General features: G+C 52.2%; 1 protein-coding gene across 8 annotated transcripts in view; it reads left to right on the forward strand.

The window, feature by feature from the left end:
• HNF1B (HNF1 homeobox B) overlaps positions 1-20,035 on the forward strand; it is a 176,409-nt gene that overhangs the window by 82,083 nt on the left and 74,291 nt on the right. For 4 of the 8 annotated variants that reach the window (XM_049702271.1, XM_049702270.1, XM_049702274.1 and 1 more), the window contains exons 4-7: positions 1,278-2,324; positions 6,916-7,115; positions 11,781-12,045; positions 13,493-13,728. In XM_049702271.1, coding sequence (XP_049558228.1) covers positions 1,981-2,324; positions 6,916-7,115; positions 11,781-12,045; positions 13,493-13,728 — 1,045 coding nt within the window. In that variant the 5' untranslated portion in view covers positions 1,278-1,980. The remainder of the gene's footprint in view (positions 1-1,277; positions 2,325-6,915; positions 7,116-11,780; positions 12,046-13,492; positions 13,729-20,035) is intronic. The other 4 variants (XM_049702272.1, XM_049702273.1, XM_049702276.1 and 1 more) reach the window with 1 other exon arrangement.

Below are 20,035 nucleotides of genomic sequence, written 5' to 3' on the forward strand. Positions count from 1 at the left end.
AGTGGAGCAGTCCCCGTATTTAAGAGGCAGCCTAGCTCCTTAGCAGCCTGGAGTTTCAGCCCTCACACACCTGGGAGATTTGATCCGGAAACAAGCAGACAGGGCTGCAGACCCTCCCCACCCCAACCCGTGCTGAAATTACCCCTTCCTCCTAATTGTCTTTTAAAGGTGGGAAGGGAGGAGAATTTGCTTAGAAGCTCCTTTGCAAATTCCCTGCTCATTCTGAATCTCCCGGTCCCTCCAACCCCAGCACTGGATCTGCCTGATTCTGAGAATCCTAAACCTCCAGAGGGGCTAGATTTTACTACTGGAAACTGGCTTCCTACCTTCCCGGAAGGAAAAGCGTGAACACTATTGTTAGACCACGGGGTTTCACAGGTGGTCTCATTCATTGCGTACAATGCCCCATCCCCTGCACTTTAGGTTTCAATATTGCACAGATGATGAACGTGAGGCCTAGAGAGGGGAGGGGGTTGTTCTCTGCCCCAGGAACTATGGGACTGTGAGCGATGGATCCTAAAAAGCCCCTGTTCTTCTGCAGGTCCAGTCCAGCCTGTAGGTCTGGGTGCGACTCCTGCATCCTTCCTTCCCCTGGGCGCCTCAGGGAGAGGCAGGTGAAACTCCAATAGTGCTGAAAGGTTCCCGGCTTCCTTCCTGGGCCAGGCCGGCGTGGAAAAATACTTCTTTCCCCCGGCGGCTTAGTCCGCGCCTTCCCAACTTGGCGTGGGAGACGCCTGCCAGGGCCACCTTGACCTCGCCTCTGCAGAACACCGCCCCTGGCCCCGGGAACCGCTGTGTCCTGGAGCTGCGAATAAACCAGAAATCAGTGGGCCCAGAGAACGTGCAGCTCCAACTGTCCATCCAGCTGCAGGCCAAGCTTTGCTTTCACTGCCAGAAAGGAGGCCCAGCAATCCTAGTTTTGCCCCGAAAGCGGAGGTGCTTTGATAGTCCTGGTTTAAACCGGGGAACCCAGTGGCCCAGGCGTCCAGCTTTCCGCGGCTCGGCCAGGCTGGGTGCTGGTGCAGCCCCGCTGCTGGGGGAGCTCAACTTTGGCTACTCCCTCTGGTCATAAATTAGTCGGTTCCTCCTCCCAAGTGTTCTCCGGACCTCCTTCCCGCTGGCCTACGCTCTCGGGCCGGCAGTTGTGCAAATCCAAACCGCTAGACCCAGCTGGTGAGGGCCTGGGGTCCGCAGAGCGGTAACTCAGGTAGAAGTAAATGGGACCACCGCCCCCGCAATCCACACTCACCCCACCTAATACGCCCCATTTCCCCCAGGTCTCCGCGTCCATTCCCCTGCGGTCAGTTTATCCTCCGCCCGCCTGGCTCTCCCGGCCCATCGCCTGCGTCGGTTGGGACGCGTCGGAGGGTCTCTGCTCTTCGCATCCTCCTCCATCTCCTTCTTCCAAGAGCGCCCCAGCTTCCTGCAGCTCTCACCTGAACCCCCGAAGCGCAGTTTCTTCTCTCCGGACTAAAGCCGGACCCGCAGCCGGTGGAAAAGTCCCGGAGCCTTCCACACTAGGCTGCAAGCTACTTGTTTAACAAGTCCAAAGGTCAGCTAAAGTTTGGCTGATAAACAGAACCAGGACAAGAATCTCTTCGGCCCCCTGGCGTGAGTACAATGGACCCTGGCAGCCCCGCTCCCGGCCCGGGTCTCTTGCTCTCCCCGTCTGCCCCTCACGCTCTCCCTCTCTCGGTTTTCCCCCCTCCCCACGACCATTTGCATCGGGCCGAAAGCCGGGCCCTCCCCGCTAATTTGCATATCTTATATGGCCTAATGGTGGCGATCATGGCAAGTTAGAAGTTTTCTGACTCCTCTCGGAGGAGACTCCGGACCCCGGGGAGTAACAGGTGTTTGGAGGCTGAAGGGTGGGGGGGTTCCTGGACTTGGGGTTCGCTTGTGAAACTCCCCTCCACCCTCCTCTCTCGCACCCACCCACACCCTCACCCCCTCACCCCCTTCTTTTTCTGTCCTTGGAAAATGGTGTCCAAGCTCACGTCGCTCCAGCAAGAACTCCTGAGCGCCCTGCTGAGCTCCGGGGTCACCAAGGAGGTGCTGGTCCAGGCCTTGGAGGAGTTGCTGCCATCCCCGAGTTTCGGGGTGAAGCTGGAGACGCTGCCCCTGTCCCCTGGGAGCGGGGCCGAGCCGGACACCAAGCCGGTCTTCCATACTCTCACGAACGGCCACGCCAAGGGCCGTCTGTCCGGGGACGAGGGCTCCGAGGACGGGGACGACTATGACACCCCTCCCATCCTCAAGGAGCTGCAAGCCCTCAACACCGAGGAGGCGGCGGAGCAGCGGGCGGAGGTGGACCGGATGCTCAGGTAGGCGCGGACCGAGGTGCGCAGTGTGCGCCCGAGACCCTTGAGCCCCCGGCCTTGTGCCTGAGCGACACTGCGCGCGACCGCTCTTGCCAAGCCTGGTTCCCACCAGAGAAGTCCCCCGGGGGGCGCTCCGCTTCTCTCCCAATACCTGGAACCGTCCAAGTCCCTCAACTGGACGGCCCGAGCCCCGAGGCTTCAGGAACGCCTGCCCAGGCCAGCGCCCGGGACCCGCGGGGCCCTCCCGGCCGGGCTGGGGCTCGGCCTGGGAGAACCCGAGCTGCGGGGCCCTTTGCCCGGAGGTTTGCCCACGCGGCGGAAGGTGCGAGTGGGCGCAGTGAAACCGCTGCGATTCCCAGGAGACCAGGCTCGGGCCCGCATCAGCCCCAGGCCAAGCCTTTCTCCGAGGTACCAACTCCGCGGTCCGGGGAAACGCCGCCGGCCTGGGACACGGCGTCCTGCCTCTCTTGGCAGAGGGACAGGCGGCACCCGGGCCGGGATCTGGGGGGCGACTTATCTGGAGTGCGCTCCCATTTACAGCGCCCGTGCAAGACCCCAGGGCTATCCGGAATCCCCAAAGCCCGTTTAGATTCGCGAAAGGAAATGTTTGCACGTTGTCAGGTTAGGGTGGATCCTCAAGCGGCAAAAGAAACCACGTCACTAAGCAAGCGAGGGGAAAATGCGGCCAAGACCCCAGTTCGCAGCGGATTTGGTGGGAGAAAGGAGGGCGTTTCCGGATCTCGCCGCCGACACCCCGGCGTCCCTGGGGAATCCGAGCAGGCTGGCGGGAGGTCTATCTCCCGGCCCCGGGTCTTTTGCTAAAACTCCCCGAGCGGCCCAGGGCTTTGACAGCTGGTTACTAATTATCCAAGGAGCCGAGCGGTCCCCTTAGACCGCACGTCGCTCCCGGCCACTCTGCTTTAGGACCAAGCCCCTCGCTTGGCCTCGGACCCTTCAGAGCCGCGGTCCCTAGACAGGGCCAGGACCAAAGTCGCGCCAGGGACTCGGGCAGCCTCGGTCACCCGCCCGCAGTGGCAGTTTGGGGTGGGATATGACCTTGCATTTGAATTTGCTACCTGGGGACCCGGCGGCTTACTCTCTAGCAAAACAGGGGAATTTCTAGATTTTTTTTACTTCCGGAAATTATGTTGCTACAGTTCTGAGGTTTGAGGTTCTTCCCTCGCAGTTTCGCCCGTGGCGGCGGTTTCTCCCCAGCCGGGGTTAGGGTGCAGGAAGGTGAGAGGGGTCTGAAGAGGAGCGGCTGGGGCGCCAGGGCGGCCCGGAGGTTGACCCGGGCCCGGCGGACCGACCGATCTCCCGCCGCCCACCGGCGGGCCCACCCCCACCCCGGCCCCGGTACCTAGGCCCATCTGCCTGGCCGCAGGCGCCCGCCTTCCAGCTGGGATTTGGAAGGACGTGGGAAGCCCGAGGCGACCTGGGGCGCCCCTCGGCACCCAGCCCCACGCCGGTCTGGACGCGGCAGAGATGTAATATAAACTGCAGCACGTGGAGTTCGGGTGTTATTAATTTATTTCTATAAATCATCAACAGAAAGATACACAAAAAGTCGTGATTAGGTTGAACGGAGAGGCGGGTTATTCATTGGTGAAGTTGTAAACGCGGCGGCTTCGAGGGGGAAGGAAAGCAGAACGCGGACGCGGGGCCGCTCGCTGCTGCCCGAGCACACGCACCGCGCTGCCGGGCCCTCCCAGCCGAGCCCCCGCGCCGCCCGGAGACCCGGCGCCAGAACCGGGCTGCCCCAGGGCCGCCGACGCCGCAGGCCCGGCGGGCAGAGAGCCAGGCCCGGCCCGTAGCCCTGGACCTCAGCGCTCTTCGCTGAGCAGAGCCCCCGGCTCCAGGGGGCGGGGAGCGAGACTAGGGGGCCCGAGACCCCCGCTGAGGCGGGGGGACGCAGGACAGACCCCAAGGTTTCGCTCCCTTTCCCCAGCGGTTGCTGCCTTCCCTCCCCCAACTTCGGGAGTGGCCAGACTTGATTAAAGTAATTTTTCAAGAAATCGCTAGCGGTCCCCAGGTCACTGCACAGTCGGCTGCTGACCGCCAGACGCACGCACTCCCTTTTTGGCCCACCTCGCTCCCCTAAGGCGGAAAGAAAAGAACGGGGCAAGTCACTCTGGGGAGCGCCCGGCCGCTCTTTCCATCTCCTGGAAGAGAAAGGCGAGAAAAGCAGGCCGGGGGCTGCGCGCTGCCGGGTCCCCGGCCCCAGCTCTAGGCTGGCGCGCGGTGGAAAGTTGGAAAGTTGGTTGCTCCCAAGAGGCCGGGCTTGAGGCTTCTTAAAGAAGAGTCACAGCGATCTGAGACGGGGTCCAGGACCTCTCTGCTTGTGGGCGGCCGAGGCATTGTTTGGAAAGGAGCGTGCTGGGCTGGCCAGGCGGGCGCCGAGGTCGGGCGCTTGACACCTGCGTCCTGAGCACAATGCCCGGGCGCGCTTCTCCTGTTTTGTGTGTTTATCGGGGTTGGGAACCCCTGATCACGGGCTGTATTTTCAAATTTCAAAACGTAACCGACTCTCGGGGCTCTATCCGGTGAATGCATGAGAATTCTGTGGTCAGAGCTGTAAAGGTGTAACTACGCCATCTTATCCCCAACTCTGGTCCTTCAATGCGGGCTGAAAGATTTGCTATGGTTTATAAGGTCTTACTGGTTTGGTTTTTTTTTTTTAAACCTTCCCAATTGTTAAGCTAATTCACTCTTAACAACGGAATCATTCGCTTTTAGAACATTACACAATTTCTGTTAGGTTTCTTAGACACACGAAATAAATACAAGTAAAAAAATATTAAGCAAAACTAAAAAAGTCAACGAATCTGTCGAAGCAGCATTAACTTTTAAAATCCAAATACTTTTTCTAACTTTTGAAGCTATTGTTGGTATCCGTTGAAGGTGTTTTTCTACCCTGAAAATATCTGTGGAAATATTCACCAGAAATAAGATTTTAAATGAGCTCTGATGTTTACACGGGTATGTGCAAAATGTTACATTACTTTCCTCTTACTCAAGGTGAATTCTCCATGCTTGAAACTGGGACGCAGTTCCTCATTTTTTGTTCCTGTTGTTAGTTCATTATTTTGTATTACATGGAAGTACCTTTATAAATACTTGAGAAATATATTAAGCTATATGTAATTAATCTTTTGTTTGTATTTCTCAAAACATGTTTATCAAAGCCTGTGTTTTCATAAATTTAATATTAAAGACTTGCTAAAATGATCACAATTTTTCAAATGCTTACAAAAATCTCAGTTTAATTACTGGATTTTTAAAACTTCATTACACAAACATAACTTTAGTTGACATGTTATAGATACCATTTAGAAATAAATCGGTTATTTCATCTGCAACACTGTAAACGTTGCTTTTCAGCATTGTGTTTTATTACCTCTGAAACTACTTTTTCCCTTCACTTTTTTTCATGTTCTGTCAGGCTATTATATACATGAACATACAGTAAAGGGATGCTGGGGTTTTTTTAAGTTAAATATGTAGCTGCATTAAACAAATAGTATATGTGGATGTATTGTTTCTTGAATATTTTTGTTCTATACTGTGCACTGTTTTCTTAATTTCTGTTTTCAATTATATCTCTCACTTTTAAGTCACCTATTCAATAAGCAAGAAAAGATATTGGCAAAGTTGAAAACATTTGGAATCAATTCAAAGGCACTAATACAGTGTTCTAAAGAAGCTTTTTGCATTACCTGTGTTTATGAGAAATGTAAGCTCTTATCCCAAGCTTAAAATTTATGAGAAAGATTAACTTCCAGACACTCTTACCCTGTCAGAGGAGAAATGTAAGAATACAGGAAAACATGGCATTTGGAATCATTCATATCTTATTCCGAAATTGAAATTATTCTCCCTCCTTTTGGTCTTATTTGAGAGGCGGGGCTGTGAAGATTTTTTTTTTTTTTTTAACTTTACTGGCCTCACCTCAGTGCAGTGATTCTTCAGCCCCAGGGAGGAACATCATTTCTTAAAACTTTTCTGAAACTCTGAAAACTGTTTAACATTTGGCTAAGAAGTCCTCCTTGCTTCTCAGGAGGTGGACACAAAAGTTTTACTCCTGTTTTAGAAGACAAGAAACGGAGACACCCATTCTGAAGGAAAATAATGGGGGGGCAGTCCAGGTGAATTTAGAGATTCTGCCCTCTGTCATTGTCGGATCAGCCAGCCCAGCCCCAAGCTAATGGCACCTGCACTGTCCAGTGGGCCTCTTGCCTTTGTTTAAGTCTCTCACATTCCAGGAAAGTGAAGGAAAGCAAGATAAAGCAGGAACTTCTCTTTCTGCTTCCCCAGAGACACTGCTGGGGTGCTTTCCCATTCCTGAAGCAGGGAAATCATCTTCCTCTTTGCCCTCCTAATCTCAGATGAAAGGGATGGAGTACACTATATAGGAGCTTTCATCTCCTCTTTTGTTTAGGTTCTATTTTGGCCTCTCCCCAGGATGTAACTGGGACAGGAGGAGAAACAGGGGAAGGTCAGAGTTTTCCACAGAGTTTAGGTAAAACCTCTAGAAAGAGGGTATTTCTCCCCGACCTCTTCTACCAGCATCCTAACCATCTGCTTATCTGTCTAGCGAGGACCCTTGGAGGGCTGCCAAAATGATCAAGGGCTACATGCAGCAACATAACATCCCCCAGAGGGAGGTGGTCGATGTCACCGGCCTGAACCAGTCACACCTCTCCCAGCATCTCAACAAGGGCACCCCTATGAAGACCCAGAAGCGCGCCGCCCTGTACACCTGGTACGTCCGAAAGCAACGGGAGATCCTCCGACGTAAGTGCTTTCATCCTGCCTCTGCCTCAACCAGGAGTGACCTTTGCCCTAACTCTGACCCCTGTGGAATGCCTCAGTTTCCTCTTCATCAACAAGGTGTGCGTAGCGCTTGGCAAATATAAGGAAGCTGGCATGTGGATTTGGCCTTCAGCGCTGCTGTACAATGGGTCGACTTATATCATTTTCTTCTCCCACGATCCCCTAGTACCCAGCCAGTTGCTTTGACAAGCCCTTCAGTGTGTGCAGTGCACCTTGAATATTTTGGTCCCTGCTTCCAACATCTTTCTCTTTGAAACCGAGTAGGTAACAGTGGAGTATCGTCCCCAAAGTAAGCCAAGCATCTCCCCTTGATACATGACCATGGGTCAGTTTCCAAGGAAGACATTTAGTAGCAATCAATAACATTGATCACTATTATCGTTATTTTCCTCCTCTCTGAAAAGAGTATAAAAATTAGAAAGCATTTGTATATATCGATATATTCAGAACCCGATCCTGTTATTTGGGGGGTTGGGTAGGGGGGTGCAACTGAGTTCTGAAGCAACTTAAGATGCTTGCTCACATTTACCAAAATCGGTGGAGTTTTGAGACCCCCAGCCGGTGAGCCTATCGGACGGAGGAAGAAGTTGCTTCTGGCTAAAGCAGGACACACTAAAAGCATCTGCATTTGCAACTCTGACCCATGAATTCTTGTCATTCCCATTGTCATTCCCCAATTTCCTTTTTGTCCCAAGATTTCTTCTACCCAGTAACACAAAGATTTTTGTTTTGAAGTCTAGGGAAGTTTGAACTGCCTTTCAATGATAAGAGTATCAGTGACCTACTGTTTTTACTTTAGGAAGGTATACTTTTACATTACACTTTGATTATTTCGATCCAGCCCTTTTTCTAGGAAAAATTTATTTGAGCTTACACTCCTCCCACACACTATCCTCTGGGCGGTGGGCTTCTCTGTCAAGATATGAGTTTCTACCACTTTCTGGGCTGGGTTTTTCCCCTCTCACTGGAGGGCTACTTTTTAAAATCACTCTTGTTTTCTGTCACACACTGACCTGAAGTGATTGTTTCAGTATTTATTGTCTCAATGTCTGTGGGCTGGAAAGGACTTCAAGGTGGAGGGAAAGGGTTTAAGGGTTCATCTCTTATTGTCGTGGTTTGCTCTTTTGTTGGAACCATTAGATGGGTAGGTTAGAAGAAGCAAAGTGAGAGCTCTTTGCTACTGAGGGGAAGAGGCCCCTTTTAAACTCTGGGGTGATCCACCATCCATGGTGACTAGGTCTTTAAGAATTTGTGTGTCTGACATGAAGCAACTCCCTGTAATTCCTGGAAAGCCTAAGAAAAATTGTTCAGGAGCCATAGTCTCCAAAGGCCAGAGAACCCTTGGGACACGCCCTCACTCCAATACAAGCCTCAGGCAGCATCTCCTGTTTGAGCTTCCTCTCTGCGTGCCATGGGATTTCCCTCAGAAAGGAGGAGGACAGCCGGAAGCTTCTAAAGAGACAAAAGTCCCCCAAAGTTTCTCAAGATGCTTGAGAATGACACTTTGCAAAAATGTATGACAGTCTCTGCAAAGAATTTTTAAATTATTATTATTGTTTTAAAGTCCCATGAGACATAAAACTTACGAAGCATCCCTTTATTCTGTAAATATTATATGAGCACCTATGAGGTGCCAAGCACTTGCTGGGCTGTGAGATACACACGTCCTTTTCTCCAGGGATGTACAAGCTAATGAGGGAGATGAGATGTTTGAAAAAATAATGACAGCTGCTTTCTAAGAGTTGTTATAAAAGTATACACAAGGGGCAGCAGAGGAATTGCTAAATTGCCTAGAGACATCACGGAGGGCTTCCTAGAGGAGGCGACATTTCAACCAATTCTTAAAGGTTGAATATAAGACATGCACGCATGGGATAAAATATAGGAAGTGAGATGAATAAAAGAGGGACACAAGTGAACGTGGCAAGTGGTGAGAGTGGGGAAGATAAAAAAAGATGACACGTGATAAATTTTCTTGAGAAACTAAAAATAATAAATGGTAATATTCATGAACCCATCTATGCAGATAGAATCTCCTTGTCCAGGCTGGCTCCTGAGCCTGTAAAGAGGTTGCCAAAGCCAACTGCTTCAAGTTAATTTTTATGGGCAATGAACATTTTCTGTGCCCCTCCCCCAGTTAATCTGGAAGGAAGTGGGGGAGAGTTGGTGGTGGATGGAGGACATGGGGGAGTCTAGTTCTTCAAAACAGGCAGCCAGCAGCCAGAGGCAGCCCCCACAGCGTGGGCAACTGCGGGCATGTCTCGCACCCACCACAGGCAGAACTTCAGGAGTCAGTTCAGTTACCTCCACCCAAGGCCGATTGGAAGGTTTTGTGGGTGTGTTGTTTGGGTTTTGTTTCAAGCGAGAGGTGACGCATATGGTGCATCACCGTGCATAGGCATGTGATGCAATGGTTATGAGTTTAGCGTCTACAGGTTGGGTTCACATCCTGGCTCCCGCCCCAAGCCCATGAAACTTTAACTGGTCTGAACCTTAATTTCTTCATCTGTAAAATGGGGATAACAGTACTTCTTGCACAGAGAGGTGTGAGAATTAGATGAAGGGATACATTTGGAGGATTTTGTATAATACCTCACTGTAGAAATGGTTCAGTAAATGTTCCCTGTGATGACATCTGTTCACGTCCAATGAGGAACCTCATACTGATCCTGGGCCCTTGGGATCACCCATACTGGCTTTGGCTATTATTCATGGTAACTCCACAGGGCCACAGGGAGGAGAGGAGTCACTGAGACAGACACCCACTGAGCAGGGGACTTCCTTCTCCCACTAGGATCCTCCCCAAAGTCACTGTACTTAGATGGCTGCTATGAAGACCAAATAATACAGGACGTGTAAAAGCACTTTGAAAAGTATAACTTCCGTAAGAACTTGGGTGATCGTCATTATCATCGCCGTTATCCTGACCAGGGGCAGATGTTCTAAAAGACTATTTAGTGCCCGTAGGTCTTCACCCAGTCCCATTCCACAGGCGGGAAAGCTGAGGGACCAGGAATTAAGGAACTTGGTTGGGGCCCTACATTATTTCATTGAGTCAGTAACTTCCTGCCAGTAAATTTGGCAGAGACATCCTCAGGTATCTAAAGGGACTGTTGGGAACCAGTGAAAACAGAGCCCTAAGTGACCTGAGAATCATCCAAAGTGGGCGGGGCCCAAATCAAAGGTCCCAGTGACACGTTCAGTCCATCTACCTGGGAGACAGCTCGTTAACTTGGCCGATCGGCGGCTGGTTAAACAAAGGCCAACACCACCTGCGTCTGGGGTACAGGCTTGTTAGGGGCCCACTGCTTCTTGTGATGGACCAAAATGGAAGTGGATCCTTAGATGGTAGTGAGTTTCGCATTGCTGGAGGTGGATGGGCTGGAAGGCCACGTGGTAGGGTGTTGTGGACGGGATTCAAGCACTAAGTAGTGGCCTGACTTTGGACCTTGAGGATTTTCTGAGACCTGTGGGGATGACTCCAGGAAACAAGAAAGAAAAACATCAAGGTCCAGAGCCCAGGGACCAGGAGTTAGGAGATGAATCTGTTACGTGTCCTTGTTCAGCAGGGTCCTTGGCCTCTATGCCTGTTCATCTGTAAAATGGAATTAATCACCCTGATGAACCCTTTTTCACGCACATGTGAGGAAGAGGACAACGAGGCTGCCTCTTCCATGAGTAAATATCAAATCTCATTGCAACCATAAAAGCTAGGAAATCACCACCAGGCGAACTGCCGTCTTCCATTCATTCATTCAACCAAAATATATTGAGGATCACAGTGTGCCTGGGTCCTGGGAATTGGACTGACAAGGGGCATCATGCCATCTATATTTACCTTTCTCCAACTCATTAAATGCCACTCCCAGGAAGGTCCTGTGTTTGCTGTCTCCTGCATTTCCCATCTTGCAAATGTGAGGGCAGGTCTGTAAGACCTTTCCCTCTTGGGCTGTTTCCCTCCTAAATGGACCCCTGGACACACACACACACAAACACACACACACACACACACACACACACCATTGCCTCCGAAATGATCTGAGCTCTAAAGAGCTTCTTCTCTTTCCAACACAAAGGTCCAGTTATATTTATTTCAAAGCAGTAGTCAAAAGATTTGGGGTTTGGGGTTTTTCAAAGAGCATAACATTATAATGTTGATCCCTAGGAATTATGAGGAGAGCGGTGGGGGGAGCTATTTTCAGCCTCTAAACACTTTGTCTAAGTGCAGATTGTACTTTTGAGCATTTTTCCCCCTAGACCTGAGACTTGATGGAGTTCATCTCCTTGACATCAAAACACAAGAGTTCAGGATTCAGAGTGTTGCTTCATGTCTGAGAGCCAGTGAGCCAATGAAATAATAATAATAATAAATTGTCCCGCAAACAATGGTCGGCCACGTTTGAGCTCCTCCAAAGAAAGGAAAGGGGTGGCTTTGGTGGGGCCATCAGAAGTGGGCAGTGAGGGGCCTGAGCCGAGCCTACCCCCTGCGCCCCCATCCGCAGTAACAGCAGGTCCCAAAGCTCAGGGGAGAGGAATAAAGGTGTTTGTTTCCGTTGGTCTATCTGTCTGTGTGTCTGCTGAGTGAAGGCTACAGACCCTATCAAATCTACTCCTTTCTCTTTTCAGAATTCAACCAGACAGTCCAGAGTTCTGGAAATTTGACAGACAAAAGCAGTCAGGATCAGCTGCTGTTTCTCTTTCCAGAGTTCAGTCAACAGAGCCAGGGGCCTGGGCAGTCCGATGATGCCTGCTCTGAGCCCACCAACAAGAAGATGCGTCGCAACCGGTTCAAATGGGGGCCCGCGTCCCAGCAAATCTTGTACCAGGCCTACGACCGGCAAAAGAACCCCAGCAAGGAAGAGAGGGAGGCCTTAGTGGAGGAGTGCAACAGGTAACACCACCAGAAGCTCACCCGAGCAGGCAGGCAAGCACATGGACCCGAGCTCAATCCCCTCAGTCCTGGAATGTTGAGACATTAGTTATCCAGATAAGGGGCCAAGTCACGGTTTCCCAAAGTGTGTTCCACAGAACCCTCATTTCAAGCCATTAATAAATCAGTTTGAGAAGCATCATTCTGCATACTTCCTCTTAGGGAGTTACGACATACATTAATATTTTAAAGGCTGCTCTGAGAAGGCCTGCAGTCAAGAAACCCACTTCACTTAGCTGAATTGGTTGTTAACCATGGGAGGTCTCTCTGTGGTATACCCTTATGAACTATTATCCCAGAGAATGCTGGTCTAAACTATAATGCCAGTGAAGGGAGAATCATGTGTTTGACCTCCCTTACAGACCAGGGAAAAGCTATCCCTTAGCCACAGACTGGCTTTGGCCTTGACCAAATGTTACACACATTGGTTCAAAGGAAACTTAGCAGGAGAGCAAGAATTACTCAGATCTTCCCTCCACTCTGCCCACACTGATTAGAGTCCTTTTTGTAGAGTTCATTTGTTCTTAATGACATGGAATTTTAAAGAAAACTATTAGAAATCCTCAAGATATCTTTTTGCTTCATTCCTGCCCCATCCGCCCTGACTCCAACCTTGACTTTTAAAAAATCTGCTCTTTGCTCTGGTTAAGACCTCTCTCTGGGCTGGACTGGCTCTGGCAGTGGGAGGATACAGCCAGGGAGGTCAGGCTGGGGAGTGGGGAGGCGAAACGATCCGCCCATACATGTCACAGTGTCCTCAGCTGTGCTCTGGCCCCCTGCTGATGAGAAGGACCCCCCAGTATCCACTGGTGTCTAAGAATCTCTCTCACGCCTGGCACTGGGGTTTCATCAGCAGTTGATAAAACTAGAGACCAGCCGTCTTTTGCGTGGCTTCATTTATACCTCACCTAGCCTGCCCCTTGGAGGGGGTTCTGTTGTGTGAATAAGGAATCTCGCTTCCCTGGTACCTGTGTGGGATGTCCAAACCCCAGAAGACCAGAAGTCGTTTCAGGGTGCTTTGGAAGGGCTTAGACAGAGCCGGGAGCTTGCCTTTTGTAGGGTGGGAAGAATAACCACATCAGGAGGAGTCAGGAGGCCCACCGGGACCTTCTCCCTGAGCTGCCTGCCCCACGGCTTCCTCTCTTTTTCGGGAGCCACACCAGAGGCTGCACCCCTGACTCCCGGGGCAGCGAGCCTGCTCCATACCTGTGTTCCGCCCCACTCCTGCCGTCTCATCAGATAACTACACGGGCTGGCCTTTTCTCAGGACAGGCTTTCCCCCACTCTATCCGTGGCCTCTTCGCCCTCTTTGCCAAGGCCCCCCCGTGATTGTGCGTCTGGGGCAAGACGCCGGCGGGCCGGCCCCGGGCCGCCCTTGCTCACCACCTCCCCTCCCTCCTGTTCTCAGGGCGGAATGTTTGCAGCGGGGTGTCTCCCCCTCCAAGGCCCACGGCCTGGGCTCCAACCTGGTCACTGAGGTCCGCGTCTACAACTGGTTCGCAAACCGCAGGAAGGAGGAGGCATTCCGGCAGAAGCTGGCCATGGACGCCTACAGCTCCAGCCAGACGCACGGCCTGAACCCGTTGCTCTCCCACGGCTCCCCGCCCCACCAGCCCAGCACCTCCCCTCCCAACAAGCTGCCAGGTAAGCCGGGCCCCAACGCCTCGGCGACCAGACCCTCCGGCTTCTCCCCACGGCTCTCAGGGTGTCTCAGAGGAGGCAGTGCTTTTGGATGGTCCTAGGGCTGGCCTCCTCCTGCTGCTGGAATATTCTCGTGAGAAGAGCGTGTGGCTCTAGTTGGGTTTGCTCTAACTCCTCGCTCGGCCTCCGGGGAGCCCTCCGCCCGCCTCGTTCTTCTGCAGGCTCCTCTCTCCTGCCCTTGCGGCTGCTGACTCAGCGGGTCAGGGCCGCCACCGGATGAGACGGAGCAGGCTGCCTCGCGGGTGTGCCCGGTCCACGCCGCAGGCAGAGGGGTCGCCCCTCCGCCCCATCCAGGTGCACCCCCAGGGCTCTGTGCAGCTGCAGCGGGAGGAGCCCAGGACCCTCTGGGGAAGGGCCACTCTGCTTGCTGGCGTCTGTGCTCCGCAGAGTTAGGGCGGGGCGGGTCACTTGAAATCTTGGCGGCGATGAGTTGGCCAAAATTCGTTGAGTACCTGTGTGTGCTGCCGTGTGCCAGGCCCCCGGCCGGGATTAGGTGCCTCTGCTCTGGGCTGTGGGCTTGTCAGGATGGAATCCTACACCTTCCTGGTGGGAAAGCACCCCCCTAGGCTGAGGGCTGCCTCGGGCATAGGCTGGGGATGGGATGAGTACGTCTTCGCCTGGGGCTTCGTCCTCCCAGGAAAGCCGGCTTCCCGGAGTGGATGTGTGTACTGAGGTCAGTTTGGTGCCTGTGTAGACAGACCGCGGCACAGCCTGCTGCCTGCTCTGGGGAAGGGTTTGCAGAAGGAGAGCCGAGCACCATTTCTAACTCGGGGGACGGCTCTGAAACTGCTCGTCCCCTCGCCTGCTGGTTGCCCTTCTGATGGGAGAGGCCTGAGACCTGGGCGCCGACCTAAGTGCTGGGGGCACAGGCTCAGAGCCAGCAGCTGGGCCGTCTCCAAGCATCTGTTCCACACTGCACCTCATCCGCCCAGCATGACCCCTTCAAGTGTCTCTGGGAGCCTGCTACTGTCCAGCGCGAAGCCTGGGGGGCCAGGGAGGGGAGCTTCTCTGGGTCCCGTTGCCACGGAAGGGGAGGGCTCAGCCACATGAGAAGAAAGTTGGGGTTACTCTTGAGAGGGAGACAAACCTCCAGATGAACGCTGGCCTGACACTGGCAAAGTAACTACCCCTGTGCAGTAGTAATCCCTGGATCTGGAGCGGGGAGCTCCCGGGGGGCGTGGCTGGGGTTAGGGGCGTTACTGAGAAGACAATGGCTATTGTGCTGGGACCTGTGATCTCCACACCAAAGTCAGGGAGCCTGCAAGCCAAACAAAGGCCCGGCAGCTTTCTGACAAGCTGGGGTTGTGGTGAGGTCACCAGGCGGTTGTTGGCTTAGGCATTCTGTATGGTGACAGGAGACCCAGAGAGGCGGGGCTGGAGGGGCTGGAGCAGGTATTAGGGACAGGGCAGGGGTCGGGCGGGAAACACGGCCCTGAGACACCACCGAGTCCTCTGAGGAGGCGTATCCCACTGGAAGTGGATTCTCTAGGGTCCCAGGAAGTCGCAACCATTTTATAAATCAGTGAATATTAGAACCGGGAGGAACTTGGAAGAAGGAAACTGAGGCCCAGAAAGAGGTAGTGACTTTGCAGAGTTCCACAGGGCGACGGTAGCAAAACAAGGGCTAGAACCCAGGCCTGCCGATTCCCACCCTGTACTTTCCCGCAGCACAGACAGGCGCTGAGTCTGGGCACCACGTTGGTGATGAGTAAGACACGCACGCGTCTCTGCCCCTGGGGGCTTATGGTCTAGTTGGGAAGACCTCCTGCTGCCGTAGAGTCCCTAGAACTGGCTGGGGATCAAGGTTATCTTTGGGGAGTTTGTGCGTCTTTCTAGCTATTTATGGAGCAATAATTATGGGCCACTGTGTATTTTCAGTGGCTACCTTCCCTTCTCCCTTAATTTTCATTCAGGGTTCATCAAAATAGTCCAGGGACTGATTCTCTGGACTTAGTTTTGAATCCTGATTCTAACCTGGTTCTAATTCCCATAACTGCAGTGTGGTCAATTCACATAACTTCTCTGAGTCTGAGTTTCCTATCTGTAAAATGGAGATATAGTACCTACCTCATAGGGGCCATGTGAGAATTAAACGAGCGAGTGTGTAAACACCATCTTTCCCAATAAACCATAACTACTATTATCATTATTATTATCACAGAAGGCTAAACAAGCGGCAGTGGAAAGAGTGACGGGCAGTAGAAATCTATTTCCTTTTCAATTTCATACACGGGCGTTGTTCCTAAGAGGCAGTGAGGTGTGTTCTGGGGCTGGGGTGCAAATGCCGGGATCAGGCCCTGGCCCCCTCGCAGACTGCTGGTGGAGGCAGCGCATGGGTTGTGACAGGCTCCTAGGGAGTGCACCCAGGGCCAGCCTGACGGCAGGGAAGGTTTGATCTGAACTTCTCACGATATATTTCCCAGCACGGTCCCTACAACCAAGGTATGGTCTCTAACCAAGCCCCAAACCTACCTGGATGCAGAAAAGGGCTCTGTGGTGGCCGAGGAGAAACCAACAGCCCGAGTCAGCACTAGCAGCCCCTAAGGCTGAGCTGGGGAGATGAGGTCCCCACCCCCCTCCCCACTTTCCCCTCCAAACACCAGTCTCTGAGCCAGGAGGACAGGAGGCACCTTTGAGACAAATCTTTCCCTTGACCCCTCTTCCTGGAGAGGAGAGCATCCCTTCTGTACCTGAGCCCCTTCCCTCCCAGCCACGCTTACGGTGCTGTGGCCCACTTGCCCACGGTGACCACAGTGTGACCCTGGTCCTGGAATGTCCAGCACAATAGGAGTGGCAGAAGGAGCCCTTTGCCTCTGTCAGCAGAGGCTGATTGGTTACAAGGTGCCCTGCAAACACACGGTCAGCAGAATCAGCTGTTTTCAGCATCGCCCCTCCCGCCTTTACAATCACACGCCAGCATGCAGCCCGGGGTTGTCATGGCTTTGTCTTCCTCATGCATGCTTAATTGACAATTAAGTTGAGTCTTTGAACCAGCCTGGCTGCCTCTGATGGGGCTTCATCTTTCCAGTGAGTGTCACAGGGGCACCCTTTGTTTGCTCTTCTTGGGGGCCTGGAGTTACTGTAGCAGGCTGCGGGCAGCCATTTATCTTCAGCCGGGAAGGCCTTTATCTGCACCCCCCATCCCAGCTCTCGCCAGCAGGAGCTGTCCCTGGTTATAGGCCCTGTGACAGCCTATTCTGAGGCCATTGAGCAGGCCCGGAGTGATGGCCCCGACCTCCATTCTGGAGCGGAATCAAGAGAAAGGCCCCCCAAAGGTCAGAGAGCAGGGCTGTGGCCAGGAAGCAGACTGGTTGGAGACTGGTGCCTGTATTGATCAGCCCGAGGAGGAGGAAGTTGGCATGGGATGGAAGCTGGGCTAGCCTTGGCCCAAGCCCTGGGATCGGCTGCACGATCTGCGGTGGCCTTGCGTACTGTCCCCTTTGCTCCAGTCTGTGGCAAACTCGCCTGGTCGCCTCCAGCAAACTCACCTGGCCGCCTTGTGACAGCAAGAGAGGGCCAGAGGTCTTCATCAGCCTTCATTCACCCCACACCTAATGTCCTCCCTCTTGTATCATCTTTCGAGAAGGAGATAGAGGCTCATTCTCCTAGTAAGAAAGTGAGGCCCAGAGGCGAGAACAAGCCCTACCAGGATAACCTTTGGATGTCCTGAGCCACGCAGCCTCTTTACCCAAGTAGAGGAGACGTTTATTTCTGTGGCTGCTTTCTCCTCACTCCCTTCAAATTCTACTCCTGCCTCTCCAAGCCCAGGGGCTGTGATTGCCCCCATGGTCAGATCAGAGCTTGAGGACCTGAGAATCCAGCCTCCTGCCTCCCCCCCGAACCCCTCTTACATCTCCTCCTAACTTGCCTGCAGAAATCTAACCCTGGGTCTTAGACAAACCAGACTCTGGGCCAGGATATCATGTGGTCGCTGTGGTTTTCCCTGACACTGAAACCTGCAGAACCCAAGGAAATCTCAAAAGTGCCCAGTGGTGGGGTCGTGAGTAAATCTGAACAATGAGAACAGCTAGTGCTGATTGAGGCTTCCTGGGTACCAGGCCCTGGGCTGAGTACATGCATCATCTTATTTAATCCTCACAACTTTGTAGGGTAGACACCATCCATAACCTTACCCCTTCTTTTACAATCAAGGAAGGTGAGATATTTTGTATGTCAGTAATTTGCCCAAGTTCATATAGTTTGTAAGTGGCAGAGACAGGTTTTGAGCTGTTACACACTGACTTTCACTTTGCTTTATGCAGATGCTAAGGACTTTCAGGCATGGAAATCAACACACACACACACACACACACACACACACACACACACACACACACACAATCCTCCCACAGTTCCTGCTTCTCCTATATTCTTACTGTTCCCCTCTGAATGACAAAGGGGCTTTGCAAGGTGGGTTAAGGGTGGGGTCTCCCAGTCTGGCTAGTTTGCTGCTTCCGCCTCCCTCTCAGCCTCCCCCCACCCCGCCACCAACTGTTGCCCCTGACCAAGGTGGATTCTGTGCCCTGCCCAGGGAAGAAATCAAAGCCCCCTCTTTCACAACCCCATCCCCATCTGGGTGGGGATTTGAACTGCCCTTGCAGTCGGCACTGTCTGGGGCACTAAATGCCTTAACAACTTAATGGGGCTTCTGAGACAGTGCAGGCACCTCAGCTCACCTCTGGAGCCCCGCCCACTCCCTGGGCAGCAGACGAGTGGAGGGGGTTTATGAGGGCAGTTGTAAAAATATTCATCTCCGCAGCAAAGATCCCCACAGTAAATAAGCCCCATTGTCCCTAAGTAGTAGGTTCTTTGAGTTCAGAAGAGAAACAGATCCTGCCTTGAGTCATCTGCTATTGTAGAAAACACACTTATACTGATGTGGAGTTCCGTGGCGGCCACGGCTCCAATGTTCTCCTTGTAGGGACTTTATCTGACTGCCATTTTATCTGTTGCATTCGAAGGTCATTTTATCTTGCGGGTACCACCCCATCGGCTGCCACTAGATTGGGCAAGACAATCAGGATACTAATGAGCTTAAGAGGCCCAGCCTTCAGAGCATTCTGCTGGCAGCCTCCCCCTGATAGCGGACCAACCCTGGTCTGCATACAAAGAACCCCGGCTGCCCGGGCTGGTGGGACTCCAGCCTCCTCACAAAGGGGCCAAGGAGATACCGGTGTTCTATCACTGAAGGCAGCCCTACCTGCGTGCCTAATCCCCTGAAGGACCCTTAGAGAATTCAAGGACTCCTTGATGCCTCCTGTCTGATCCGAGGAGGAAGGAAGCTGCCCGCAAGCACATTGCCCCAGCCCGCAAGTTATGGGAGAAGTGTCCTTGGAGTCTGTTTGTTGAAGGTTTGATGGAAACTGACAAGAACTGGGAGAGAATTAAGCAGAGGGAGAGAGGCAGAGAGCTATGCAAGGGTCTATGAAGCTAACTGCTGGCCGGGAAGCCACAAGATCAAACACAAACGGGGAGAGGGGAAAAAAATATGTATATATGAAACATAAAAATAAATATATATGAAACATATATATATATGAAACCTAGCCCCAAAATAAAGTCAAATACATTCAATCCTGGTTATCATCCTAGCTGTGCATAAGAACTGTAGTACAGGGGATGGCAAACTTTCTGTAAAGAGCTAGATAGTGACTATTTTAGGCTTTTCAGGCCATACTGTCTCAGTCACAGCTACTCAGCTCTGCCTTTGGAGAACACACCAGCCATGGACCGTATGTGAACGAATGCACATGGCTGTCTTCTAGTAAACTTCATTGGTGGGGATTGAAATTTGAATTTCCTATGATTTTTGCATATCACAAAATATTCTTTTTTTATTTTTAAAAACTATTTAAAAATGTGAAAACCATTCTGAGCTCGTGGGTCATACAAAAACAGGCTGCTTGGCCTGCAGACCACAGTTTGCTGACCCGTGCTCTAGGACAACGGTTCCTAAATCTCGCCACGTCTTAGAATCAACTGGGAGACTTCCAAAAATCCCAGTGCCTGGGCTGTACCATAGATGCCTGACCGTCAACAATACTGACATTTAATATATGCTAAAGATACTCTGGAGAAATGCTGTTATAAATCCAGGTGGGCGTAGCGACAAAGTCATGGGTATGGAGGTCGACATGAATCCCAACCTCAACTTGGCCACTGATCAGCTGTGTGACTCTGGACTCTGAGCCTCAGTTTCTCAGTGCATAAAATGGAGACACCCGCTCATGCAGATGTGGGAAGGATTAAA

This window comes from Orcinus orca, chromosome 19 (assembly GCF_937001465.1).
Source record: "Orcinus orca chromosome 19, mOrcOrc1.1, whole genome shotgun sequence".
Taxonomy (NCBI): Eukaryota; Metazoa; Chordata; class Mammalia; order Artiodactyla; family Delphinidae; genus Orcinus; species Orcinus orca.